The sequence below is a fragment of the Rhododendron vialii genome, chromosome 8a (assembly GCF_030253575.1).
Source record: "Rhododendron vialii isolate Sample 1 chromosome 8a, ASM3025357v1".
NCBI lineage: Eukaryota > Viridiplantae > Streptophyta > Magnoliopsida > Ericales > Ericaceae > Rhododendron > Rhododendron vialii.
The window spans coordinates 2,866,580-2,886,384 of NC_080564.1; the positions used below are offsets into that span (position 1 = coordinate 2,866,580).

The following is a 19,805-nucleotide window of genomic DNA, read 5'->3' on the forward strand; positions in this document are numbered from 1 at the left end:
GTCTACTCTTTCTCTAAAGATGCCGTGGAAACTATCAGATGACGAGATGAAACCTTCCTCTCTGTGAGAAATTAATACTATGTGTGGCTAACAAGTAGAAGGGACATGGACTCTCTTTTTTTTTTGAAATGCCATTGTTGTCAACATGTTAAGGCTCAGCCACTAACATATCAACAAAACAGAGTGTTCAGATGAAACAAACTTCTCACAATTGCAGTTGTGGGTTATGCCTAGTTGTTACTTTCAGGGTCCAGAAGTAGTCGAAATGCGCGCAAGTTAGTCTGCACATCCGGTTATAAAAAAAAAAAATTGCAGTTGATGTGGGTTTGAGTTCACTTTTTATGGAGATGGAGTTACCCCTGTGATGGTTTGGGTCAGGGTTAGAATAGTACAAATTCTTTGTAAAAAAAAATTAAAATAAACAAACTACTACTGATGTTCCCACATGGATACCGTATCATACCAAAGGTTTTTGGGCTTCTAGTGCTCAAGTAAACCCTCTAGTAGTGCTGCAAAACCGACCAAATTGTTCGCAAGCAGTTTGAAGCTTGGTTTATTAAGGGCCCAGCATGCTTGGTTCGTGTAGTAAATAAGTCGAACTAAAACGACCCAAACTCGAGTTAGCCACACCTTGCCTCGTGTAAATAAGCTCAAGTCGTTTAGTACTCGAACCAAGTCTGGTTTGAGCTCGAAGTTCACCACATTTCAAATGGGCCAAACTTGAACACCCTGAAGCTCGGCTTGACTTGACAGTCGATCTTCACAATTGTACCCCTGCCTCTAGGTCTTATGTATTGAAATCTGAAAATTACAATCAAAGTTGCCCGTCTAATTTTTTGTTTTTGCTAAGTAAAAGGGTGGAGGAGAGGGCGACCGGGCATAGCAACCATCCTCTGGGCGTGACCATGGGGATTTTAGATCTGTTGCGGGCCCGGAAGGAACTAAGGAGCCACAGCAACTACCGCCCCACCGAAGGGCTAGTAGACCATAGTCGGTTTCGCAGGCTGACCAAGTTTGAAAAGGCATCATTAGCACAATTCAAACCCGTCACCTCTTGACCACTAGGGCTGGCCCTGAGGTAAGCCCCGCAAGCCTATCGGATTGGGCAACCCAAAAAAAAAAAAATTTCATGTAAATATAAATACACACACACATATATATATTTGGATGCAAACATACCATGAAGGATGGTGCTGGTTTGTTGGTCAATAAGGCATACTTAATTTCCCACGTACTCGTGTGCCCCAAGTTCAATTCTTGCGTTGATCACTGAGGTTATATTTTTCGGTCTGTTTTTAAATTGTGCACCCACTTTTTTCCTCTCTTTTTCTTTTTCTCCTCTCTTTTTTCAATTTGTCCAGAAGTGAAAGGACATTTGTTGTTGATGTCCATTTTTTATTTTGGAAGATACTTCTTCTACATCAACAATTAGGGCATGTTCCACTCATTAAAACAAGTATTTATTTTTTGAATTAAAGGTGATGTAAAACGGAAAATAAGTACTTAAAAAATAAGAACCTTAATAGAACATGACAAACTCCACCAAAAAAATAATAATAATTACTCACATTCGCATACTCACATATATAGTGATGTATGCAAATATAAAAAATAAATATGCATATGTATATAATGTACATAGAACTCACGAATTTAAAAAAATCTTCAATGAAAAAATTAACCATTTTTTAAGTCAAGTTTGTATTTTTTCAAGTTGGTCCATTATATTTCTTTTTTCAATTTATCATAAAATATAGAACAATGATCAAAATAAAAAATGAAAGATAAAACAAATAGAAACCCATCAATTTTTTTTTTTGAATCAAATCATGCTAAACCATAAAGCACTATAACCCGAATTTTGTTTTAATTTTAATTTTTTGATAGAATTCAAACTAAAAGCACGTTGTGACCTTGATTTTTTAAATTTTTTATGACTTGATAAGCAGCGGGCAACCAAACTTGAGGTCGGGCTTGGACAACTCAAACGTCAGGATCGGCGCTACTGACCACCCGAATTTTAGAGTAGTGCTACATGTACCGACCTCCCCGGTACCGAAATCGTACCGCCGGCCGCCGGTGGGCCGTCTCCGGCCACCGGACGGCCGATCCGAGCCGTCCAAAAATTAAAAAAAAAAAAAACGAGGGGGCCCGCGCGAGAATCAACGGCATCCGAGGTGTGTAAGGTTCTTGATCCGAGCACCCTTTTTTCGTGTATATATGTATATTCGCGGGAATATACATATATACACGAAAAAAGGGTGCTCGGATCAAGCACCTTACACACCTCGGATGCCGTTGATTCCCGCGCAAGCCCCCTCGTTTTTTTTTTTTTAAATTTTTGGACGGCTCGGATCGGCCGTCCGGTGGCCGGAGACGGCCCACCGGCGGCCGGCGGTACGATTTCGGTACCGGGAGGTCGGTACCAATATCATTTCTGCGAATTTTATGAGAGGGAGTCATGAGCCACTAGGCTACCGCCCCGTTGGTAAGTTACCCGTCTAGTTGGGTTTGAGAGCTCACTGCCTTTGGTCCAATTCCCTACACACCAAAATGTTGGCCCATTACACTACGAGCCCAATCAAGCCCATTCCTCACTCCTCTTAGACTCTCTCTCTCTCTCTCTCTCACTACAACAGCACGAATCCATGACGACGCTCAAAGAGATCCTTACCCGACGGCCAGTGGCGGCGACCATCCGCCTCACCGTCCCGGCCGGCGGCGCGCGTCCAGCTCCACCCGTGGGCCCCGCCCTAGGTCAATACCGGCTAAACCTAATGGCCTTCTGTAAGGACTTCAACGCTCGTACCCAGAAGTACAAACCGGACACGCCGATGTCCGTTACCATAACGGCGTTCAAGGACAACACGTTCGAGTTCACCGTTAAGTCGCCGTCGGTGACGTGGTACCTGAAGAAGGCCGCCGGCATCGAGTCCGGCAGCGGCCGAACCGGCCACGTCGTCGCCTCAACCCTAACTCTAAAGCACATTTATGAGATCGCCAAGGTGAAACAGTCTGATCCTTTTTGCCAGTACATGAGTCTTGAAGCTATTTCGAAATCGATTATGGGTACTGCTAATACTATGGGGATTAAGGTTGTCAAGGAGTTGGAGTGACTGAAGTGATTTGAGTCGTTAGGGTTTCGGTTAAATTGTTAGTCGAGCCATGTTACAAACACAGCAATATACGCAACATTGACCGCAACATGTCAATGTGTCGTTACTTCGTTGGAAATCGAAATTATCAATCTACCGAATGACCAATGAAACAGTGTCACATTAGCATTAGCATTAGCATTAGCATGTTGTGTTTAATGTCGGGGAAATTGTTATGTTTCTAGGCTTTCTCATTGTTAGACTGTTCAATTGTGTTTTGACATTTGATGGTGTGAAATGATTTCTGCCTATCAATAAAGACTGGAGAACTATGCTTGATGTGGAATTAGATTGGCTTTCTTTGTTGTGGCATGGGGTGTGGGTGTCCGGAGAAGAATTACTTCGATCAGAGTAGCTTAATTTTAGGTTTGATTGGATACATATGGATTTCGACATTGAGTTTGGGAGTTTTATGCTGATGGATTTGCATATATGTGGCAAATAAATGGATTTTCTGTTCAATTTTACTACAAACTTCTCTCTTTAACAAAACCTATTGATTAATGATGTGAGAATAGCTCAATTTTTAGATTTTATTGGGTATAATATGGATTTCCATTTAGCTTGGAAGTTTTATGGTGATGAATTTGAATGACCTATTTAAAGTTATGAAGTGATCAAAAACCTTTATCATTAAGAGTTTTTTTTTTTTTTGGTTAAAATTCCTTTATTTGGAATCCACATCTGTACCAATGGAGCCTAAATGTCAATGGTATCTTAGGATTTGTACAAGGCTTTAAACACATCAATAGTTAATCTCCAAGACTCCAGCATTTTTTCTTTCATCATCCTCATCTTTTAGTTGACGCATTGTACTGAGCGAAATGAAGTGAATTATAGTGATCAACAATGAGGAAATGATCCACATGTTTCCTCTCAAGAACTATTGAGAATCCAGAGTGAAGTTCTGCTTATGTATGAGATCATGAAGGTAAAACATTCTGATCCTTATTACCAGCACATGTCTGTTGAAGCTATTTCGAAAATAGTTATGGGTACTGCTAATACTATAGGGATGTAGGCTGTGAAGGAGTTGGATTGAGTGAAGTAATTTAGTTATTAGTGTTTCGGTTGAGTGTTATGCTTGTCCTATTGTGTTTTGATGTTCTAAACTGGTTTGTACCTGCCAGTAAAGACTGAAGAGTTATGCTTGATTCGGAATTAGTTTGGGTTTCATTTGTTAAGATTGTGGCATGGAATGTGCCTCTCAAGAAGAATTGATTCAATGAGAGTAGCTCAAGTTTAGATTGGTATACATGTGGATTTCAACATTGAGTTTGGGTGTTTTATGCTGATGGATTTGGATATATGTGAATTTCAAACAAATTGATTCTCTGTTCAATGTTAACAAAAATTCTATCTTTAACTAATTATTAACTAATAATGTCAGAATAGGTCAATTTTTAGATTCAAGGGGTGCAATATGGATTTCTATTGAGCTTGGGAACATGCTGATGGATTTGAATGACCTATTCAATTATATGAAGTGATTGAAATCCTTCATCTTAAAGAGACTATATTTGTTAAAATTCCTTCATATCAAGTCCGCATCCTTACAAATGGCTTTAAACCATCAATAGTTATGCTTAATACTCGTGCATTTTCTTCTTGCATTGTCCTTGTCTTTTTCTTGGTGCATCCAGATTCAAGTTCTTCTGCATTGGATTTTTGTCTACTTTTTCTTGTTTGGAAGGTTTAGGTAGAAATTAGATGAAGGACAAAAACTTGCGTCTTATTCTGAACAGTAGTCAGCGACCTGAGTTCCTCGATTTTGCATATTCACAAGCTCTGCACTTTGTTGCCATTTGACACCATGAAAGAGGTCCCAGAAATGCCCTGTTTAAATGATTCAGCAAGTCTTATGGAACTTGAATTGGTTTCTGAGTCTCCAAAAGACTTTGTTTGATGGATACGTTAGACGATTGTAGTTTTTTGAGTATTTATGTATGGACTTTGTCTTTGCTCGACAAATTTAGTTGACGGGGGTTTCAAGCTTTAGCAGTGATGGTGTCTCATTGTCATACACCAATTACATCTCATTAATCCAACATTATTCTTATAAATACACTTTGAAATTTCACACAACTCGATATTCAAATCATACTAAAACACCAATATTGAAATACATTCATAATATAGATTGGGTTTCTTTCGTTAAGATCGGGGCATGGAATGTGTCTCTGGAGAAGAATTAATTCAATGAGAGTAGCTACTAGCTCAAGTTTAGATTAAATAGCATACATGATACATGTGGATTTCAACATTGAGTTTGGGTGTTTTTATGCTGATGGATTTGGGTATATATGGATTTCAAAGCAAATTTATTCTGTTCAATTTTAACAGAAATTTTATCTTTGACAAAATAATGTCACAATAAAAAAATTTCATTGAGCTTTGGAGTTCTATGCTGATGAATTTGATTGACCTATTTAATTTTTATGACGGGATTGATATCCTATATCTTGAAGAGCGTTGTTTTTTTTGTTAAAATTCCTTCATCTGAAATCCACATCCTCACAAATGGAGCCTAAATGTCAATATAATCTAAGGATTTGTGAATAAATGGCTTTAACCCATCAATAGTTAAAAGCTTAATACTCCACCGTTTTTCCTTTCGTTGTCCTCGTTGTTTTCTTGGCGCTTAGTACTGAGCAACTAAAGTGAACTATAGCGATCAACCAAAATACAGATCATTTCGTCTCTAGATACTGTCAAGAACTATTGGGAATCCAGGGTGAAACGTTGGATTTTCATCTACTTTTGCTTGTTTAGAAGGTTGCAGCTTGAATGTAGAAGAAGGATGAAAACGTGCATCTCATTCTGACCGGTAATCAGCGACCTGAGTTCGTCGTTGTTTACACATTCTCAACATGCATGCATGTGAAGCTTTGATTCACAAGCTCTGCACTTTTTAGCCATTTGATACCATCAAGGAAAGTGGTCCATGAAATGCCCTGCTTAAATGATTCAGCAAGTCTCATAGGACTTGAATCAGTTTCTGAGTCTCCACAAAACACTTCGTTTGATGGATACGTTAGACGATTGTAGTATTTTGAGCTTTTATGTATGGACTTTGCTTGACGAATTCGGTTGACGGGTGTTTCAAGCTTTAGCAGTGACGGTGTCTCATAGTCATACACAAGTTACATATCTCATTGCTCCATGCTCTTTCCAAGGTTGGTGAGAAATGTGAAGGGATAGACATGCAAATATTTTGGCTCGTATCACATGCATGTCGAAATTGAAGTACCATCATATCGCGGTTAGAACAAACATATTGCAGAGAATACTGCGTCCTACTTTATACAAAGGATTCGACAAATGCATGTGTATATATGCTTTTTGACTCGTTATGTGTAATAGCACAAGGCATGGATTGTTGCGCATCGAGCGCATGGACTTATCGAGTTTCACCTGCAGGAAATTGAGACGAAGATAAAAGCCAAGGCAACTATGATTCGGATTCGCTAAGCGATGACGTCTCAAGGGCACAAGCTGGAAAAAGGATTATGATGTACGAACCTACTCGCAATTTCTTATATTTTTTTGGAACAGTGATTGATTTTGCTGTGATTTGAGGGATGGGGGGCACGACAGGTTGCAGTGCTTCCGATTCCGGCTATGCTTCGAGCTCAAACGCATAATTCGAATTGTTCACTTTTTCAGTTTTTGATGTGCACACTAATTTCGTAAAAAATAAAGTCAATCAGAAAATTGAACACTTAGAGCAAGTTTACCAATCATTTGCTAAAAAAACTTTTGAATAGTACATATTTTTTATTTTACTTACTCATATTTTTTTAACACTATATCAATACAATTTATTTTACTTATTCCTTATTAAAATATTAATAGAGAAAGAGAGAGAGGAAATAATAAAAAAATAGATTGCTTATGAATAGTTGTAAGGTATTTTTGGCTCATAATTGTAGATGGAGCTCTTTAGCTACTCTGCTGTTCAGGTACATTTTCCCTTTTTATGAGGTAAAATGGCTATAAAGCTACTTTGAAGTAGCCGGTAAACTTGCTCTTCATAAATAAATAAACCTTGTTTTCCTTTTGTACATAAATAGAAAATACACTTCTAAAAATGCAAAGCAACATTACTTGAATCGATCAATAAGCGGAAAGGGAGATGCTGCCAAGCACCCCGTGCTTGGTAGCGGTGCCGAGCGGCTCATGGCCGCTCATCTCCACACCGATGGCTTAGATCTAATCCGAATATATTAAAATCTGAATCGTCTGTTGCTAAAATTAAAATCTGAGTAATTGATTGTCGAAATAAGCGGCCGAATGATCCGTTCAGCACCGCGCCCAAGCATGGGCGCAGGATGCTTGGTGGCATCCCCGGATAACATGATTTTTTACATCATTATATTGTTTGCGTAGATATTGACACTTTTTTTGATCAGAGGTAGATATTGACACTGACAACGCAAGTTCTCTATTTTCCATTTTACAATTAATGGCAGTTGGCTGACGCATATCAACTTCCTTGCCAAATTGATAACTCCACTTCACCTAATCCCGACCCAACCCCACGCGCACAATAGCCCAGGGGGCAAAACTGGGAAACCAAAACCACCACTGTACAATGAAACTTTAAAAAAGACGACCAAAAACAAATGAGAGCTTAAAAGGGTGAGAACAGTGGAGATGGTCTTGTCATCGATGCCCACTCACGAAAGATAAACAACTCCCAATTCTCAATTGTCGTAAGAGTTCGTTTTTCGTCGCAGGCACGTCGCTTCAAGACGCTTAACACCTGTTCTTATAAGAAAAAAATAAAAAAATCCACGTCTACGAACGGATTAATGAGTTTGGACACCTGAACTGATTTTCTTGCAACTCTTATTGTTGTATTAGGTTTTCATTTTTGTTGTTTTAATTGTATTTCTTGTAAATTTCCTTAAAAATAAAAAAACAAAAAGGACAACCAAAAACAAATGAGCTGAAAAAGGAGAGAAAAGTGGAGCCGGTCTTGGTGTCGAAGGCCCCTCACCAAAAATAAACACCTCCTCCATTCTCCCTCTCTCTCTCTCTCTCTCTCTCTCTTTCTTCTCTCTCTCAATCTGCAATTCCACACCTCTACATAAACATGCACCCACATTTCTCTCTCTCTCTCTCTCTCTCTCTCTCTCCTCCCCTCTCTCTGAAAACTAATTAAACTACACTGGACAACGAATATTGCCGAATTGATTGCGAATTGACAGCCGGATCATTCGGGCTAGAGAGAGAGAGGAGAGAGAGGGATCATGTCGTGCTCGTCGTCGAGTGGCTCGTCGGAGGAGGACGAGGGAATCGATTCCTACCGCAAAGGAGGCTACCACGCGGTCAGAATCGGCGATTCTTTCAACGGCGGCCGTTACATCGCGCAGAGGAAGCTCGGCTGGGGCCAGTTCTCCACCGTCTGGCTCGCTTACGACGTCCAATCCTCCGTATGTGAAATTTTAAGTTTTTTTTTTTTTTTTTTCTGATTCCACTTCCTGTTTTGTAGTAAATCCTTTGCGTGGAATCTAGGTCTTTGGTTTGATCTGTTTTGGATAGTTTGGAAATTTTATTTTTTTCAGTATTTGTAATGATTGCATATTTATTTCGCTATCACCAGGGGACTTGTAGTTTGTGATTGGTAGATTCGTCAATAATTATTGAACGTTTCATACCATTTACTGCTGCTGCTTCTTCTTTTTCCCCAGTTTGGAGATTATTTATTGATAAGAATGAATTTTGTAACGGTACTTTATTGCCGTATTTGTCTTATGTTGATGCTGTGTCGTCAATAGGTTTCCTTATTGAGATAGGTTACATGTTTGACTGGATCAATTTGACAGAGTTTTTTCTTTTTTTGGTTTTAAATGGAGTGGAGTCACTCCCTCTGATCTGCTATTTTTGAATGCCCGTTGAGAGTAGAATTGGTGTATGCTCTAGGCTAATGTAAAGGTGCAACTTGCGGTGACTTAATGTATACAACTGCCAATATCTCGAAAGAACCAGAACATCAATCACCACAAAGTTTCAGGCAGTTTTCCATGGATTTCAGCAGCTTGTGACATAAATTGTCATGGTGTGTGTTAGTTGATACGGTTGGACGTGTTGGAGACTAATTCAGAGAAATTGTTTTTGGATATTCAGTTATTGTTCTAGTGTTTCATTGTTGCCTGTTGGGAAATTAGTTAGTGGCTTGGCGCCCATGCATTAGTAAACGGCGGAGTTTGAATTTTGTCACTTGTGTTTTATGTAGTAAGAAGATTATGTTTGGAAACAGAAAGAAATTGGATTATATTTCTATTCATACTTTAGAATCATTTAAATCTGTGTTTGGAAACTAACTATCTAAATTTGCATCACCATAAGTGAGGTGGCCACCGTTTTCACTATCTGCAATTATGGTTCTTCAACAATCTTTGAGACGGACACAAGTGAGGATTCTACAACGCCTATGTTGTGCAATTTATTCTCTTCTTTTCTTTTTCTCACTCTTTATCTTTTGTTGTTAGCTTTGTTAGATTACTGGATGTTAGATGTACCTTGAACAATTTTTAGGATATTATGACTTACATTGTTCGGGTTTCTCCTTGTAGAGATATGTTGCTCTTAAGATCATGAAAAGTGCGCCACAATTTGCTCAAGCTGCCCTCCACGAAATCGAAGTTCTTTCTGCTATTGCTGATGGTGACCCCTCAAATAGTAAGTGTGTGGTAAGATTAGTTGATCACTTCAAGCACACTGGTCCAAACGGACAGCATTTGTGCATGGTCCTTGAGTTTCTTGGGGATAGCCTTCTTCGGCTGGTCAAATATAACCATTATAAAGGCCTCCAGTTGAACAAAGTAAGGGAGATATGCAAATGCATTTTGATTGGGTTGGATTTTCTGCACAGAGAACTTGGTATAATACACACTGACTTAAAACTTGAAAATATTCTTCTGATTTCCACAATTGATCCTGGGAAAGACCCAATTAAGTCTAGTCTCGTCCCAATACTTGAAAGGCCGGAGGGAAATCCGAATGGTGGAGTCACTACGAGTATTATCGAAAAGAAGTTAAAGAGAAGGGCAAAGAGAGCAGTGGCGAGGATATCTGAAGGACGAGACTCTATGGTAGGGGCCAGAGAGAGTCCAAAATCGGAAAGATGCTTGGATGGAATTGATATGAAGTGTAAGGTTGTGGATTTTGGAAATGCATGCTGGGATAGTAAGCGATTTGCTGAGGAAATTCAAACAAGACAGTACAGAGCTCCTGAAGTCATACTTCGCTCTGGGTACTCCTTCTCAGTTGATATGTGGTCATTTGCTTGCATTGCCTTCGAGCTTGCTACAGGAGAAATGATGTTTACTCCCAAGAGTGGACAAGGATTTACTGAGGATGAGGTATTATGTCTTTTTTGTCTTTGTTTTTTTCCATCTCTTTTCTGGTTCCAGTGTTCCATGCATGAGTATAGTGTTGTTGGTGTCAATACATTGGAATGTGCATAGCCCAGTGCCCCTCCTACATGATCAGCACATCCAGTTGACATCAATTTTTGACAAACGTGTTAATCTTATCTTTACAAACTATAAACTTGAAAAGCTAATGGCTGAAGATCAATAGAATCCTTCATGTTGCACCTTGTGTTTCCGGTGATTGTACATTTTGTCTTTAATTTCTACTTTTCAGTACGTAGAATTCAATTGAACACTATAAAAGATACAAGTGTTCCCCCAGAACCAATTCAAGCTCCAAAAAACAAGCAACACTACTCCAGCCAACAAAAAAACACGAACCCACCAAAGCCACCTAATAGAAACAGACCAAAGGGGCCAACTACTTTTTATAGTAGTTGCAGATAGCCCATTGGATACTCAAGTTACACAGGCAGCACGATGTTGCATGGCTATGACAATTATGATAGATCTCCCTGCCTTGAATACATTTTTCCCCTTGTATTGTGAATCTACTGGGCCCAAGTCTATGTTTCTATCGGACAACAATACCCGAAGTGGACTTGGCAGTTTCAATGTGTAATTAAAGCTCCCATGATTTGAATGTCCTATTTAGCACCTGGACTTTCGACAGTGTTTTGAATGCTACTGAGAGATCATTGGTGATTATGCCGCGTTGACCATAATACCATAGTGTGTTGAACAATCATGTTAGTATGATGGGCTTGCTTCATTGCATTTTAATGGAGAAGTTTGTTGGGTTCTTGTAGGATCATCTTGCTCTAATGATGGAGCTACTCGGAAAGATGCCACGAAAGGTGAGTCACATCATTCCTTCGCTTCATACCCTGAAGCTATATTTCGATCAAGGATTTGGGTCACAGAAAAAAAGAACTGAAAATGTTGAAGGATCAAAGGAACGCTTGATCCTTCTAACTTTTCTAATAACTTTTCCTTCTCCCCTTGCCCAAATCCCTTGTCCAAATGCAGCCTATGAAACATCCTATGGTGACCACTTCCCTGTAATTTTTTGTTGACCACAGATAGCAATTGGTGGGGCCCTCTCCAAAGACTACTTCGACAGACACGGGGATCTGAAGAGGATCCGGAGGCTGAAATACTTGTCGCTTGATCGATTACTGATCAACAAATACAAATTTTCGGAGACCGATGCTGTCGAATTTGCGGCGTTTCTTTCTCCACTTCTGGATTTTGCTCCGGAGAAGAGACCAACTGCTCAGCAGTGTCTGCAAGACCCATGGATCAATTTCAGGAATCTGACATTAAAAAACAAAGCAAAGAGCGAATCTAGTATTGAAAAAGTAGGTGTTGGGATGGGCAAACTTCAAATTAAGGTGGGCAAGTAAAGCAGGGACACCTCTTGATGTTCCTCCCTCCGGCAATCTGTAAACAGCATTGGCTGTGATTTGTTTTTGTGAATAAGATTTTGGTCGGTTGGACGAATTTTTGATAATATATATGATTTTTTTATGAGAAATATGTAAAAATGGCGGGTCATGATATAGTTGCGAGAAATGGCATCAATGGGAGAGTTTTTAACTTAGATTTTGGAAATTAGTTGATGAACAAAGTAAGGATTCTGCATTATTTGGGCAATCATGAAGGTTGTTTCAGTTTGAGGGTCGTCTCGCCTCGTTAAGTAATTCAACCGAGCTCAAGGCTTGTGTGGTTAACGAGCTGAACTCAACACTCTAAAGCTCATGTCATTTATAAAGGCTCGTTTAGTAAAGGAGTTCAACCGAGTTCAAGGTTTGTGTGGTAAACGAGCTGAGTTCAACACTCTAAAACTCATATCATTTATAAAGGCTCGTTTAGTAAAAGAGTCAGGCTCTGTTTGTTTACAAACAAGCCGAGCTCAAACTCGACAGTCTAACCAAAATAGCTATTCTTTGGTTAGCCTATTGAAAATGTTCTAACTAGTAGGCAAGGCTGTTGTGCCATTTAAGTGGACTCTAGTTGAGCCGAAAAGGCTCAAAGAACGTTATTTGAACTCTCAATTTGTAGAGGTTGTGGTATAGCACAACCATACAAAAGATTAAGGCGATCATACACCGGAAGCTTAATTATTGAAATTATTCAGATGTGTATTTTCCTTTTTCGGTCTTTCTATTGTCAACCCATTGGACTGACGATAAATACACTATAAAATAAGAAAAATACGTATTTCTATGTACTTTATACACCCTTTAATATACATTTACACACTTACTATTGTCAACCTATTGGGCTGATTTTAAAATTTTCCTTTTCCAAACTGTACTATCAGTTGTTATTCAAGACAAACATGAATTACTCACTGGATTAACAATATTTGATCGGCTTAACTTTTTACAAGACTATTTTTCGCATCGAGGACTATAACATGAACAATTCAAATTCCTTCTTGTAGAAAACGCCAAACAACTTGTATTTTTTGTATTTTTCTCGTTTAATATGATTTTTTTTACTTGCGGTCTACATTTTAATAATTACTACTAATTTCTCTTGTCGAGATTAATGGTTAGTGCCTTAGACCCCGTTCGTTTTGGAGTTTTGAATTTTGGATTCTAATCATTAATCTTATTTCTCTTCAATCATTACTCACATTTTTCTTTCTATCTCTCTCTAATCATTACCCGTATTTCTAATTATTACTTTATTTTTTTCTACATTCATTACCTACAAATTCAAATCCAAATTCAAAATTCCAAAACAAATGAGATCTTAGTGTACAAAAAATTGTGGAGTATGGGGCCGACCCATCCAAAAGGGCATAAGTTTTTTTTCCCAGGAGGTTTTTGGTAACAATTACTATACCAATAGAGCTGGCCTGAGACAGAATTTCCCCACTTTCCGGTGGGTGGATAAAATTCTGTCAATTACTATTAGGACAGCCAAAAAAAAACAACACTTGTAGAGCAAAGAGGAAGGGAACACGGAACACTTTTGTCCCTGCAACCAGACAGAAACAACGAAGAACCGCGCACTGACACATCCCCCTAGGGAACAGAAGAGAAGACCCTCCCATCCAATCGCCTCCGTCACACGGATCGCTCACGTGGCACCATAGATATTTTACTACTACAGTACTTTCGATCGAAATCCCGCCTAAACCCCGGACTTCAATTCTTTCACCATTCCACCTCTAGAATACTCCCTTCCTTTCCTATCCTTCCGCGTTTCGCCCTGCCCCAACACACACCCACGACAAAGCAAATTCCTCTCTCTCTCTCTCTCTCTAGAAAACCCTAGCTCTAAAGGTAACTCGCCGCCTCTCTCCGCCGACTCAGTCCGAGTCAGCACCGATTCGGAACGATTCTCACCGAGTTTGGTTCTCTTTGCAGGTAGCGTCATGAAAGGAGGTAGATCGAAGGCGCAGGCGAAGAGCACCGATGCCAAGTAAGTTTTCTCGCGAGATTGCCTTTTGTTTTTTAGTAAAACGTTCGATTGAGGTTGCGGAGTTTTAGATCTGAGATCTGGAACGGACGGCGGAGATTGTTTGGTTGATTGATTGTTGTTTTTTTTTTGGTTTGTTGTTAGGCTATCGGTGAAGAAAACGGCGAAACAGCCGGCGAAGAAGGGGAAAGAGGCCAAGGATCCGAATAAGCCTAAGAGGCCTGCCAGTGCCTTCTTCGTTTTCATGTACTCTCTCTCTCTCTCTCTGTGTGTGTGTGCACGTGCGAGAGAGAGCGTTTAGCTCAAGCTGTAATCGGGATTTCCCTAGTGGATAATGAGATTAAGTCATTAGGGATAAGTTTAGGAGCGTGTACGAGTGGTAAACAAGCCGAGCAGCTAGTTATTGAAGCTTGGTTTAAAAGTTTAACGAGAATTAGATAAGCTGATCTCAAACGACCTCTAGTTGAGCCGAAATTGAATAGCTTGTAGTATTATTATCTACCTAATAAAAAACAAGTGTGTGGGGACCATATAAATACAAGTTGAAAGAATGGCTAAGATTCATTTCATTTGATTCAAGGCCTAATGTGTGCTTTTCAACTCTCTTGAGAAAACACTCACGCCCTTACAAATATATTACAAAAATGTCATCAAAGGGTGGGTAGTGCCTAAGCCGTAGGCACAGACAAACACTAGTATACATATACATCATTAGTTGAACAAACTGGGTAGTAGCTTGCTGAAGTTTGGTTTGAAACTTTAACGAGCTTCAAAAAAACAATGTTCAAGCTTGGTTTGTTTATGTAACAAATTGATATTGGATGAGGTTTTTATGAAGATGAGTTCAATTTTGAGTGGCTTGATTTGTTTACCTGCCTTACGTGCGCTTAAGCTGGCCTGGACTCCTTGATTTTTGTTTATGTTGTCATGATAATTTCTATGATTTCTGTTTAGTGTCTTGTGTGTGATTAATTTATGGAAATGTTGGACTTTTAGGGAGGATTTTAGGAAGCAGTTCAAAGAGAAGCACCCAAACAACAAATCCGTTGCCACAGTATGTGTTTCTGGATCAGATCTGTGATGTTTTGGTTCGCTGAGTTTTGTTCAGCTATATTTGGAAACACGTTTGTTTTTAATGTAATATTAATTTACTAACAGGTCGGCAAAGCTGGAGGGGATAAATGGAAGATGATGTCAACAGCTGTGAGTTATTTGACTTGAAGAAAATGTTGTGGTTTCTTCTCTATTTCTATCTGTTTTAGTTTTTGATTATTTTTTGGTTTGGGACATCAGGATAAAGCTCCCTATGTGGCAAAGGCAGAGAAAAGGAAGACTGAATACAACAAAATCATTGAAGCTTATAATAAGAAACAGGTAATATTTCTCGCAATTTAGTTTATAACCAAAAAAAAATCTTATCTGGGTCGGCTTATTTAGTATTGAGGTGTAATAAGAAACAGGTAATATTTCTCGCAATTTAGTTTATAACAAAAAAAAAATCTTATCTGGGTCGGCTTATTTAGTATTGAGGTGTTTGACCTCAGTTTGTTTGCTAAACAATCCTCTATAAACATTTTGAGCCGCTACAATCGAAGCGAGTTTTCACATATGAGCGTGGTTACAACTAACTTAACCCCGAGCTTAACTCGTTTACTTACAAACCAAGCCTTGAGCTCAATGCATTCACTTATGAGCCAAGCCTTGAGCTGCTTGTGAACAGCGTGGTTTGTTTATAGTCCAAGATATCTGGAAGCTGTACTGATTTGATTTGATTTGATTTCTATCATAGGCTGAGGGGCCAGCTGAAGAAGAAGAATCTGACAAGTCTGTGGTGAACGATGAGGATGAGGATGATGATGAGAGTGGAGAGGTAGTTTGATGCATTTTGAATCAATTGCTGCTTGAGTTATTGTGGTGTTGGTTTGCTGATTAACTGTTTCTTGGTGAATGACTTCATTAATTGCTTGATTAACAAATGGTGACTAAGAGAGATTCTATATCTTGTTGCTTTGTGCAGGATGAAGATGATGACGAGTAGGTGGAATGTAGTAGGGGCGGAGTTTGAGGTGAAAGATTGGGGCAAACTAGTGTATGAGTTTCTAGAATACTATGACTTTTGAATTTGCCTCAAATCTAACTTGATAAATGGTTGTTTCATTTTCATTCGGTAGGTGGAAAAAAGGTGGTTTCAGGGTCCCTTGAAGCCATATCCCAGATATGGCTATGTATTAGTTTCAGGGACCCTTGAAGCTACCAATCACGCCTGGCTATGTACTTGATGTTTTTCAATGTTCAATGGTAAATCTAGGATTTCTATATTGTTGATTCATGGTTTCTTCTACCATTCTATGTGGTCTCATGCTGCCATCGTTTTTTTGAATACTTTTCGGGTTACAAATGAACATAGTTCAAGAAATCTTGAGATCAAATATAGTTTCACTATTGTTGGTGTATTTGTGAGGTACAAAAGTGTACTTGCTCGATCCCAATTTATGTGTTGACTTTCATGTTATCTCCAACTTGAAAGTCACTTTGCTGAAATCGGTCTTTTTAAGTATTCCATGTTCAACACATTCGATGCTTGCTCATGTACTTGAGCATGGTTCATGATTTGCTAGGTGCTTCAGAAGATTAACATTTCAAGCTTTAGCAAATCTAAGACTATTGAGATTGCCTGCTTGGCCTTGGTTGCATATAGTTAACTTTACACCTCTCCATAGGACCTATAATTCTCACGTTTAGCATGACTTTTGTACGAGTATTGATTGGTTTGGAAGGCATCTTCTGTTTGTCTTTTTTTTTAATTGGATTATAATTATTTCTTGTCTACCTTGCAAACAAAACAATTGATGAGAGTAAAAGGGGAGATAGATTTATTGCTGTCCATTTAGTTGGTAACGTTGCTAGCATGCCCTGACTGGGACTGATATGACCATGTTCTTTTATTGGTTTTGATGGTGATCTTATCACCCAATGGAGTTCTTGTCCATTACAAATTCTATGGTTATCGAGTACATAAACTCCCAGCTCGACTCCGTTGTCATGGTACACTTGTTTTACATAATTTGATGGTCACGTACGCATTGGCTTCCTCTCATCGATGACTCCCAATTTGCCACCAACCAACCACCCCCACAGGAACCTTAGGCTCTTAAAACTTCTCTGGTGACGCTAACCAAACCGAGCCTTACGTCTTAATCACTTGGAGTTGGCTACATAAATTCGTTTCCTTCATTGGACTCTGTCAAGTGTCACTTGTTCACACAGACTCATTATACTCATATCTTTGTGCATTACAGCATCTAATGTTAATTTAGGTCTACCATTTCCCGTAGCATTGCTACTTAGAGCTATTCTATCCGCTCTCTTAACTACTGCATCTTCTGGTCTACGGTAGATATGCCCAAACTACCTTAGCTTATTTTCCCTCAACTTCTCTTCTATAGGTGTTACACTTACTATTTCATGAACTGTTTTATTTCTAATTTTATCTCGTCTAGTCTTATCACTCATTCACATCAACATTTTCATTTTTGCTACATTCATTTTGCTCACATGTTTCTTAATAGGTTAACATTGTGTCCAACCACCACAGATGCTGAATAAATACCCACTACTAAACATCTCACTCCACAAAAGCCTTGACGCATCTCATCTGTTAAAGAAAACAGTTAACACCACTGAGAGTCTTCTGATGATGGATTCCATCCAAACCCCACACCTCATTGGAAAAGAAGATCGACCAAAATCCTAAATCAAGAAGCAGAAGCAAAACCGTTTCGTAAAGCTTGACTTGGATTTTCTAGCTCGTTTGACAAACAAGCTGTGCTCGAGCTAGTCACTCAAGTTGGCTTGGGAGCCAAGCTATGTACCCACACTAGTAAATGAGCCCGTGCCTGAAGGCACGACGCAACACATTTTGAGAACAATTAAATTGAATTACCATTCTATGCTTCTAACCAACCCGATAGCAAACCTGTCTTTTTCAGGAAAAGATTTTTTAAATAAGTTTCAAACAGAGTACATCTAATCAATTTCAAGTCAGTGAAATTCAAAGTGTCAACAAAGAAAAGCTGCCTAATTTCACACAAAAAAAAAAAAAAATGATCATAACCTAAGCAAATTAAATCACTGCATAACGATATATTCTTTCAACCTCCCTAATCTCCACAAAATATGCATAAAGCAGTTCGAACAATTCATCAATTAAGTTAGATACTACAAAAAACTTGCACATTTCATCAAACCCCTCCAGAGAATGCTAACTAAATATAATTCTAATAGCAAATGAGCCTATGCCCGAAGACGCTAATTCAAAAGCATTGACCAACGGCCCTGGCTCATTCAATTTTCAAAAATTCTACATAGGATCATCAAAATTTAGTGCATTGAATTCCAAAACAATCAAGCAATTTTTTTAAAGTTAGGGAATACAAATCAAAGAAACTGTACAATTGCATGTGCTATGGCTCGTACAAACCTAAACCAACTACTCTATTTTACTATTGACCTCAGCTGTCTAACAAAGGACCCAATAGCTTCATCTCCAAAGTCATTGACACCTGAAAAGACAAAATAAAAATCATATTTATGTCAGTAAGAAGGGTTACTTGAAACAGGCTTAAGATGAGAGGCAAAATATAATTTTTTTTATACTTTATACTTCATCGAAGAATTGCCATAGTCAAAGAATGAAAATCAATCTTGTGTATTTGATGTGTATTATAGAAAGCCAGTGGGGTCATACAATCTGTAGCGGTCCGAATGCACATCAAGTCTTAGCATAGGTACGCTTTCCATGTTAACAATAAAAATGCTAAACTAACAAATGTCACGTGTTGGACACTCCGGAGATGTGCACCATGTCGATGACACCTATGGGACACATATGGGCGTGCCCATTAAATTTAAAAGAATGTTGAATTTTTTATTAAAAAGGACCACTGTGTTGGATTTCTTGTCGGACCTCCCTGAATGGACTAAAGAGATCATACAGCACCCCCTTTTGAATCCACTACAACAGGTGGCATAGAATGCTCTACGTTTTGTAAGGCACTTCGAACATACAAAAGGTTGAAGTTTTGTGAAGTATTCCTCTGTGGAGCTTAGACGTGCTTTAAATGAATAACAATGGATGTTTAACTGTTCAGAAATCTTGTTTCAAGGGCGACTACATACATGTCCAAATCAAAAACTTTTGTATTAAAAACTGAAACCATACCTATTTTCAACCTGCATATTCGATCTTTCACAAGTGAAATGCCTCCTCAACATCCACGGGTAGATACTGCTGAAGTCCACGGCAATTGGCAATACTAACTGTAAACAGAAAAAAGAAAAAAATTGAAACAAACAAAGCAAGGAAATGGAAAGACAACAAAAGAGAACGTCTATGGAGACAGAGAGGGGGAGGATGAGAACACAGATGGCTTACTATTTTAGAAACCCACGGTTCTCTGTTAAACGGGGTAAGCTTTGGATCCTCTTCATGATAGCGCAGCGCAAAGGGTTGTCCCAACAACAATCAAATGCAGTTGGAATTTGCAAAGTGATGAAGGGATAATTTAGCCATGATCGAAAGGAACTTCCGATGACTCGAAGATGATCGAATACATCAACAAACCTTTCACTACAAGGTGATGCAATTTAAATGAATTGATCGACGATATCTAGCGCTTTAGGTTTTTAATTCAAGTTGATAGCCAGCATAAGAAGGAGACAGATATTCAAGACATATGTGAAAGTAAAAGAATTAGACAAAGACAGATAATACCCGTGCCTTCAAGTAGGGAATAAAAGGTAAAAGTACAAAATTGTGTGTTGTTTATTATGC

General features: G+C 38.8%; 3 protein-coding genes and 1 long non-coding RNA gene across 5 annotated transcripts; 3 read left to right on the forward strand and 1 right to left on the reverse strand.

Annotated features, from left to right (window-relative positions):
* The first annotated feature begins 2,569 nt into the window (after positions 1–2,569).
* Positions 2,570–3,441, forward strand: LOC131299063 (uncharacterized). The gene has a single exon (XM_058324611.1). The coding sequence runs from the start codon at positions 2,649–2,651 to the stop codon at positions 3,114–3,116; it is 468 nt and encodes a 155-aa protein (XP_058180594.1). The 5' UTR covers positions 2,570–2,648; the 3' UTR covers positions 3,117–3,441.
* Positions 3,442–8,090: 4,649 nt separating this feature from the next.
* Positions 8,091–12,084, forward strand: LOC131299060 (uncharacterized). Its single transcript, XM_058324606.1, has 4 exons — positions 8,091–8,593; positions 9,737–10,525; positions 11,347–11,394; positions 11,620–12,084. Exons 1-4 carry the CDS (start codon positions 8,411–8,413, stop codon positions 11,941–11,943), a joined length of 1,344 nt encoding a protein of 447 aa, XP_058180589.1. The 5' UTR covers positions 8,091–8,410; the 3' UTR covers positions 11,944–12,084.
* A 1,689-nt stretch (positions 12,085–13,773) lies between these two features.
* LOC131299064 (HMG1/2-like protein) lies at positions 13,774–16,288 on the forward strand. The gene is made up of 8 exons (XM_058324612.1): positions 13,774–13,836; positions 13,921–13,975; positions 14,117–14,218; positions 14,969–15,026; positions 15,131–15,175; positions 15,266–15,346; positions 15,762–15,842; positions 15,990–16,288. The coding sequence occupies exons 2-8, from the start codon at positions 13,929–13,931 to the stop codon at positions 16,008–16,010; spliced, it is 435 nt and encodes a 144-aa protein (XP_058180595.1). The 5' UTR covers positions 13,774–13,836; positions 13,921–13,928; the 3' UTR covers positions 16,011–16,288.
* Positions 16,289–18,284: 1,996 nt separating this feature from the next.
* On the reverse strand, positions 18,285–19,756 carry LOC131299065 (uncharacterized). Of its 2 annotated transcripts, XR_009190607.1 has the most exons (3): positions 19,407–19,756; positions 19,194–19,291; positions 18,285–18,534 (listed from the first exon to the last, which is right to left on the reverse strand). It is a non-coding gene; the product is annotated as an uncharacterized LOC131299065 (long non-coding RNA). The 2 variants fall into 2 exon arrangements; XR_009190606.1 differs by having other exon boundaries at positions 19,194–19,756.
* Between the last annotated feature and the right edge of the window lie 49 nt (positions 19,757–19,805).